Raw genomic sequence first — 9,271 nt, forward strand, 5'->3', positions numbered from 1 at the left:
AAGCGCATTCAATGACCCAAGGAATGGTTGGCAAGCAACTGGTTCAGCTCATGTGTACTGCATTCGACACATTAAGCAGAATTTCATGAGGACAATCAAGGATGGAGATCTTAAGGATGTTGTCAATAATATGGGTAAGAATATTATGTTACAGTTTTTTTTTACATCGTGTTATTATTAAATAGGTTCACTATCTAACTAATTGTTTTTTCTTAACATGCAGGATATGCCCTAAACGTACCCTTGTTCAATTACTATCGTGGTGTAATCCAGAAGGCAAATCAGCGTGCATTAGATTGGGTGGACAATATTCCGAAAGAAAAGTGGACTCAAGCATATGATGAGGGTCGACGATGGGGCCACATGACAAGCAACATCGTTGAGTCGTGGAACTCTGTGTTTAAGGGAACACGCAACCTACCTGTTACACCTATAGTTCAATCAACCTACTATAGGCTGGCATGTCTCTTTGCTGATAGGGCTCAAAAAGCGTTTGCAAGGGTAGGTTCCGGAGATTTGGTCAGTGAATATTGCCAAAATGCGATTCAGGATGACATTGTTAAGTCCAACACCCATCATGTCGAACAGTTTGACCGAGAAAGGTATACCTTCTCAGTCCGTGAGACCGTCAACTACAGGGAAGGAAGGCCAATGGGAACTTTCAAGGTGGACCTACGAGCGGGGTGGTGTGATTGTGGGAAATTTCAAGCTTTACATTTGCCATGTTCTCATGTCATAGCCGCGTGTTCTTCATTTCGCCATGATTACACAACCCTTATTCCACCTGTGTTCAAAAACGAGAGTGTTTACTCCATCTACAACACAGCCTTCAAAGTAGTCCACGACAAGAGTTATTGGCTTCCATACGACGGTCTCGTGCTTTGCCATAATCCAAACATGCGAAGACTAAAGAAAGGTCGACCCAATAGTACCCGCATAAGGACTGAAATGGACGAGGAGGTGGTGGAGAGGACTCCAACACCGAGACGGTGTGGGTTGTGTCGGCATACCGGTCATATTAGGAGAAATTGTCCGAGTTTAAATAATCGGTAGTTAATAACGTTATGTATTATGTGTTCAAATAAATTAATATATTTTTATCTATCATTATTATTTGTTGTGTTTTATTTTATGTAAAAAAATGTTATTTGTTCAAAAAAAAAAAATTGTAAAACAATGCTGCCAAAAAAATAAAAAGAAAAAATGAAAAAAAGATAAATTATGTGCTACGGGAGGTCATAGGTTATATTGGCGTAATTGGTTTCCGCGGAGAAAGTAGTTTTTTTATTAAATATTTATCATTATTATTATTTATCATTATTATTATTATTTATCATTATTATTATTATTATTTATCATTATTATTTAATTGTAAAATAGAAAAAACGAAAAAAATAATAAAATAATCAGTCCCGCCAGATGAAACGGCGGGAACGAAAAAAAAAATTAAAAAAAAAAGCAGCGCCAGCCTGACGCGACGGCTGTCAGATCCGGCGGCCAGTCCCGCCATTTCAGGTGGCGGGAACGCCACTAAAAGACAAAAAAAAAAACCAAAAGTGGGTCATTTTGGGAATTTTTTTCAAAAGGGGGTCAAACTTGAATTTTTTTTCGAAAAGTGGGTCAAAAAAAAAAAAATTCGCACAATCCTTGTAAGTTATGAATGTTTTTAATTTTAGTTTATGTTGTCATCATCACCTATAAAGTGGTTTACATGGCATACAATGTATGATGAATCATACATTGTAAAAATATTCATAGAGCCAAAATTCATATTTTAAAAACGTTGGTTCTTCCATCATCTTCCTTTATTTCTTTCTCCATTTTCATCTTAGCCGCATCCTAATGATTACACTTCAAGATTATATTCTCCTTCAAACTTAGATTTACAGTGTTAGATCAAGATGAGCTTTATTTTCAATAGTATAAATTAGGAGCTGATCATGTTTTTCAAGAGTCTATTAGACCATCCACAATGGTGAGGTCTTAACCATTTAAGACATGGTACCTATTGGGTACCCCATTGTGGGAAAATTATTTGGGGGTCTCTTAAGACCGGGGTCTCACTTAAAGACCTCATTCTTAAGTGGATCCCACACAACTTTTTAATAAAATAATTATTGTTTAGTTACTTTTGTTGAAATGTAAATGATAAAGAGTTATTGGTGGATTCTATTTAGATCTTTTAATAGATTGTCTCTATTGGAGTGGTTGAGTATCTATTAGGTACTATAATTAAAAATTATGAAAAAGTGACGTTTCAATGTGGGATCCGTTTAAGAGCTTAAGATTGAGGGTATTCATTGTGGATTCTCTAGGATACAATAATGGTCCTTTGAAAGACGTTATTGAACAACAAGCCTTAAATATGTTAGTGCAAAACATGCTCAGTAACTGCTAAGGTGTCTACGAAGAGAAATTCTTCGATGTTCACATAGAAATGGCATTTGGTCACATCCAATTAAAACATGACACCTCAAAAATATTTAAGAGAGAAATTAAATACAATAAAAAAGAAATTTGTGAAAAATAATGGAAGATAATGGGTGGTTTTATCAACCTTCGCCAATATGCCCAACTATATAGTTTCTTGGGTTGGACGAGTTCATGTTAATTGTTTTGTTAGTATATTCTGGTGAACAATATTTTTACTTCTAAATTTTCAACCATCTTCTAGTTAAAGGGAAGGGGATCCAATATGATCAGTGTTTTGAGAGATTGTTCTAGGTGTAGTGTAGCGTGTGTTTGGATATGTTTTTGGACAGAAAATGTTATTGGACAGAAAATTGTGTCCCATTACAATCTTTTTATCTCCATTAAATGAATATGTGGTGGATATTGGAATTCAATTTCTTGCAATAATTAATGTGACGCTGTCAAAAAACAATAAGAGAGCTCAACCTCTGTAGCATTGTAACTGTAAAAAAGTATAAATATTGGTCATTTGATGATACGTCATGTATGGACCATACTATCTATCTATACACTCGTTTCTCTTACGCCAAAGAGAAAAAAATCAAAGATTCCACTTTTTGATTATATCTTCTCAACCAAACAGTGTGCACACTATTTAACTGTTCCATGCAATTTTTTCTCCAGCTTCCAAATGAAGCATGAATCTAGGAGTAAGGGATGAGTTCAGGTGGCATTTCACATGGGAAATGGGAATTTTTTTCCACCATAAAAAAGTTTTTTTAAACCACTAGATTAAAAGGGAACATTAATCTTACCATAGACTGTCTACACTATATTTTTTCTCACTGTCATCCATCTCTCATGTTATTGAGAGGCATAGCTTTCTGCTTCTCTCTCAAACAAAAAAAAAAAAAAGCTTTCTGCTATCAATACCCCCAGCCAACATATTCAATGGCAAATGATAGAGATGATAAAATCATCTTCAAGGATAAGATGAGATCTTCAACATTTACTGCAGAAATCAAAAATGAAAAAATGGACAAAATCATAAATGTTTTAACCTTAAAAATTCCATGGAAAATATATGATTATCTATGCCATCATGTGTTAAAAGCTTATACTTTTTTTTACTCCATTGATTTGGCCCCTTTTTTGCAATCCTGGAATATATTTTTTAATTAAATGTTGAAGATTACGTAAACCCCCCAAATTCTCAAGAAAAACTCATTTCTCAGTACCAATTTTATCTAAAAACACAAAACGTCAATAGTAAAAGATTGCAGAAGCTTCCGTTAAATAAGATTGAAGCTTGTTGGAATCAGGAAAAATGGGTTAAAGATAACTGGATTTAGAAAATGGGTTAAAGGTCATTTGATTTAGGGACAATAGCCAAGATATATGCTCTTTAACTTTTGGATTTGAGAAGATAATGAAATTGTTTTTTTTTTTGGGTGGGGGATTGGGAAGAGGATGAAGATGATGAGCAGAAAAGATTTAGGCTGAAATCAATGGTTTAGGGGTGGCTCTTGGAATCGGTGGTGGGTCTATTGGTGGTTCATGAGAAGACAATAAAAAGAAAGATATAGTGTGGATAGTTTATAGTAAGATTAATGTTCCCTTTCAATCTAGTGGTTTAAAAAAAATTCCCATGGTTGAAAAGGAATCAACCTTCCCATGTGAACACACACCATGAGTTCATGGTATCGGATATAAAGCAATGATAGGAAAGTTCCAAGTCCAACCATTTTCTTAAAACAAAGCGAATAGGTAGGAAATAAAACTCTAATTCACACACATACATGAATACATTCATAGCATTATAGGAATAATAGAAGTATAGAATAACCCTGTCTGACAGGACGCATTCAGATTTTCAAACAGTTCAGAAATACTAGTATTACACTTCAAATGAAATTGGCAAAATGTAAAGAAGCATGAAAAAAATAAGAATAAAAGAAAAGCTTATGGCTGTAGTAGATACACGGATAGCAGCAAAGTTGTATAGTAAACATAGTTACCAATAGGGCATTACCCCAAGAGTTTGATCCAGCTACTGCTCCACAAAATGTTCCTCACCTTCTTCTTCTTCATAATCATCTTCCTCCTCAGCTATTGCATCCTGGTATTGTTGGTACTCTGCTACCAAATCGTTCATGTTACTTTCTGCCTCCGTGAACTCCATCTCATCCATTCCCTCCCCAGTATACCAATGCAAAAAGGCCTTGCGCCGGAACATTGCAGTAAACTGCTCACTGACCCTCCTGAACATCTCCTGAATTGAAGTAGAGTTCCCAATAAAAGTGGACGACATCTTCAAATTCTTGGGTGGGATATCACACACACTAGACTTCACATTGTTGGGAATCCATTCAACAAAGTATGAAGAATTCTTGTTCTGCACATTGATGATTTGTTCATCAACCTCTTTGGTGCTCATCTTTCCTCTGAACATTGCAGATGCAGTTAAGTATCGACCATGTCGAGGGTCAGCAGCACACATCATATTCTTGGCGTCCCACATTTGTTGAGTCAGTTCCGGGACAGTAAGGGATACATACTGCTGAGACCCACGAGAAGTGAGAGGTGCAAACCCAACCATAAAAAAGTGAAGACGTGGGAATGGGATCAGATTGACAGCCAGCTTCCTGAGATCAGAGTTCAATTGTCCAGGAAACCTCAGACAACAGGTAACCCCACTCATAGTTGCGGAAATCAGATGGTTCAGATCCCCAACTGCAATTACACAATGAGGAAAGAAATAACTAAAGTTACTATTTAGACAACCTTTGATTAATTGAGGTACTAAAAAAGAAGAGATGATACTTACAGCTAGGGGTGCTGAGTTTTAATGTCCTGAAGCAAATGTCATAAAGTGCTTCATTGTCAAGAACCATACACTCATCTGCATTTTCTACCAGTTGGTGGACAGATAATGTGGCATTGTATGGCTCAACAACTGTGTCAGATACCTTTGGAGATGGGAAAACAGAGAAAGTAAGCATCATTCTGTCTGGATATTCCTCCCTAATCTTTGATATCAATAGTGTTCCCATGCCAGAACCCGTGCCTCCTCCAAGGGAGTGGCAAACTTGAAAACCTGACAAAATTGAATGAAATTTTCAGACTTCTGAATAATAGATTGCAAATACCCAAGTCCACAAATCTAACATAAAGATCATAAGAAAATTATTAAACTATTTGCAGCAGTATGCACCAATTCTGTGCCATATTACAAAAGTACAAGATCATCAAAGCATAACAGCCCCATTATATTGTTTGCCCAGTAAGGGAACCTTGATCATAGCACTGTGTAACAATACTTTTCAGAAGCCCTTCAGTCTACCTTCTTAAAAATATACAGTTTCATGTAGCTTATAGATCACTACTATGATTTGAGTTACTACTACTAACTACTGTAATAGCTTAATGTTTTAAAAATTAAACAACAATTTATTTCGTGGATCTACATTGGTTATTCTGCACATGGTAATTCAATTCAATCTCATGGTTATTTTTGTCTTAATTAATTCCAATGTTTGTAAAATTGGAAGAGAATGATGTTAGTAAAATCATGTCACGTGCCATGATTTTTTTTGGTGGAACTGCCGGTGGTTGTAATCATAGGATCCCATTTCTGTGACTACAAGCAATTATAAAAAATATATATATGTCGGTATGTTTTATTTAAAAGCATTGTTTAGAAAATAATCCTATTTTATAAATAATTTTATTTAATTATGCACTACTATAAAAGATAAGGTGGTCCCCCCTACATGCCTTTCAATCATCATCATGTTTCCCAAGATCTACAGATAGCAAAAAGTATGAGGGATCCAGAAAGTCAGGAATGTTGACGTATCACTGATTTTATTTATTTCCGTATCATATCAATCCCTAAAATATTTTATCATTACACAAAAAAGTCACGGAAGCTTCGTTTTATATCAAACAAACAACCGATCTAAACAAAATATCAGCAAATTTTAATGCATTTTAAGTTAAGTGTGGGCATCGATATCATAGATCTTCCAAAAATTGAATTGGATCCTCTAGAATTTTCAGAGTGCACATTCTTCAACTTACTTCAATTATACTGCAGGATTTTATAACCTCTGAATCGTCACGATTTCAATCATCGATAATCAAGACATAGAAACAGAGATAAACATGAACAATGAAATTCAACGGATCTAGATATGAATCGAAATTGAACGAAGTTAATTAAGCAAATGACATTGTGAGAATCAAGAAACATTAATCTCAATTGAGTGATGAGAAACATAAATTTTTACCTTGCAAGCAATCACAATTCTCTGCTTCTTTACGAACAACATCAAGAACAGAGTCAATCAACTCAGCACCTTCGGTATAATGACCTTTGGCCCAATTATTACCAGCACCAGATTGTCCAAACACGAAATTATCAGGACGAAAGATCTTACCGAACGGACCAGATCTGATACTTTCCATAGTACCAGGTTCAAGATCCATAAGAACTGCTCTAGGAACATACCTTCCACCAGAAGCTTCATTGTAATACACATTGATCCTTTCCAATTGAGTATCATTTCCACCTTCGCTTACATATTTACCAGTTGGATCAATGCCGTGTTCGTCGCATATCACCTCCCAGAATTTGGATCCAATTTGGTTACCGCATTGGCCACCTTGAACGTGCAAGATCTCTCTCATCGTTGATGAAGAATGAGATTTAGGGTTTGGTGTGTTTGGGGAAATGAAATGAAATGAAATGGCTCAAACAAAAGAATATGATTGAGCGGTTCCAATCGAAGAGAGGGACAGATAGATTTATTTATGGAAAGAGAGGGAAATGCGGGGGTTAATATGGTAATAATGGAGGGGCGGGAGGGATATTTTTATTTTGTTTTGTTTTGTTTTGGAGCCGTTCGTTTCATTTCATTTGTTTGAAGGGTTACAACCATGTTACAGGCACGAGGAACACCAACTATAACCAGCGCATAACTTTGATCACGATATCCTCAAGGACCCCACTTTTCTTAACTTCTTTTTACGTTATTGCCCCATTGCTGCATTATTGCATTCGGATCGCATCTATTTCGGTGCATTTTCACGATTTTATTATGCATCATCAATCATTTCATTGTTTTTTACTAGTACTAAGGTAAATTGATTTCTTAGCCTTACTTGTGACTTATCAACCTGGTTGAATTGGTCAATTTAAAGAACATGTATAGTTGAAATGAGTGAATACCAATAACAATATTATTTTTTAGAATGAAGGTAGTTAAAGATGGTGTATCTTTTATTATTCTTTATCGTTGTTTGTATGTTGAAGAACTGAGTTGTGCTATTAGGATTAAGATTAAGAGTTTGGTTTGTTGATGTACTTTTGCCTCCTACTCCCTCTATCACGGCCGTCTCTGAGAATTCGGAGGCTCAGTTCGGGGAATGAAAAGAGACCAGTGATAAAATCAAAACGTTTTTTTTTTTAAAAGAGCGATGTTCTATTTATATTTTTTAAAAGATAAATACAAGGTGCCGTATATATGCGGTACACTCAGAGATAAAAATGACTACCGTATACATGAGGAACCCCCACCTAACACCAAAATCAATCATGAGGAACCCCCACTCTTGAGGCCCATCCTTGGTGGAGGCCCAGCTCGTTTGAGCTGTTTGCACCCCCTGAGGGACGCCCCTGCCTCTATTGTTCATTATAAGTTGTTTTGACATTTTCACACATACTAAGGAATGTAGTTAATTTTGTAAAAAAAAATATATTGCAAGTGAATTTGCAAAATTATCGTTGTTAATGACATGGGAAAAAGAGATTAAAATAACTGAGAGAGAAAGTAAATAATGAAGGGTATGATAACAAAAATAATTGCTCCCTAAATCGTTGGTATGTAATTTTTAGTAATGATTTAAATTTGCTGAAGATCTAAAGGAGAGACTGTGTGTTTACGAGCCAAGTTACGAGTTGATCATTTCTTAAAGCTATTTGTGTTCGGCTGTAAGTGTGGATAAATTATGAAGAATGATAAATAAACACAAAATATAGGACACAAAAATGACACCGTATACTATTTGCTCATTACATCTATTTTATTTTATTTTTTTAATTTCCTTTTCTCCTTTCTTCAACAACAGACTTCTTTCTCTTACACCATGGCCTCACTCTTACAGGCCTCCGTTCATCTGACAGCCTCCCTACGTCGTCCACCGCTTCCCTACGTCACTCCAACTAACATCTCCTTGTCCTCCATCTCTCTCTCTCTCTCTCTCTCTCTCTCTCTCTCTCTCTCTCCCCTTGTTGTTACCGCCATGTCCTGAATGTAACAACACCATCACAACCGCCACCGTCCATCATCAATTAGGATGTGTCCGGTGGCTCGATCTCCGGTCCTCTCAGATCCGGTCGTTCCCATTGTCTCCGATCCGTTATCAATTAGGATATGCTTCGGAAGAAAAGTCTACTCAGATTCTATTTTCATATTGGTCTGTTATGTGAATTTAATCTGCTGATATGTTTTTGTTACTTTTGTTGAGGAAGGAAAGGTGAATGGAAGGTGATGTTACATAGAAGAAGATCAGTTAGAGAGAGAAGAGGAAAAACAGTGAAAGGAGGATGAAGAATAAGAGGGAAAATGACAAAATTGCACTTCCAATTAAAGTTGAAATGTCACAATTACCCATGATGTCTGTATTGTGTTTGAAAAAATGTGTTCAGTTATCATTTCTGATAAATTATTGTATACATTGAGAGTTTTTTTGTCGACGGGGTGTATGTCGAGCAAAACAATTTACGGTACTTTGACAGTTTTGTGGCGAAGACAAAGCGTGTAACTTCCATACTACTGTCAGGATTGTTGACTGA

The 9,271-nt window shown here is 36.0% G+C and overlaps 1 protein-coding gene across 1 annotated transcript; it reads right to left on the reverse strand.

Annotated features, from left to right (window-relative positions):
• Positions 1-4,176: 4,176 nt before the first annotated feature.
• Positions 4,177-7,328, reverse strand: LOC11442516 (tubulin beta chain). The gene is made up of 3 exons (XM_003603717.4): positions 6,705-7,328; positions 5,240-5,509; positions 4,177-5,145 (listed from the first exon to the last, which is right to left on the reverse strand). Exons 1-3 carry the CDS (start codon positions 7,102-7,104, stop codon positions 4,463-4,465), a joined length of 1,353 nt encoding a protein of 450 aa, XP_003603765.1. The 5' UTR covers positions 7,105-7,328; the 3' UTR covers positions 4,177-4,462.
• Positions 7,329-9,271: the final 1,943 nt, after the last annotated feature.

Source organism: Medicago truncatula, chromosome 3 (assembly GCF_003473485.1).
Source record: "Medicago truncatula cultivar Jemalong A17 chromosome 3, MtrunA17r5.0-ANR, whole genome shotgun sequence".
Classification (NCBI taxonomy): domain Eukaryota; kingdom Viridiplantae; phylum Streptophyta; class Magnoliopsida; order Fabales; family Fabaceae; genus Medicago; species Medicago truncatula.

Excerpts from the sequence above, each read along its gene's own strand:
- LOC11442516 (XM_003603717.4), bottom strand. The coding sequence starts at position 7,104 with ATGAGAGAGATCTTGCACGTTCAAGGTGGCCAATGCGGTAACCAAATT. Across the intron at positions 5,510-6,704 it reads GAATTGTGATTGCTTGCAAG|GTTTTCAAGTTTGCCACTCC; the intron begins GTAAAAATTTAT and ends CAATTTTGTCAG. Across the intron at positions 5,146-5,239 it reads AAAACTCAGCACCCCTAGCT|TTGGGGATCTGAACCATCTG; the intron begins GTAAGTATCATC and ends GTGTAATTGCAG.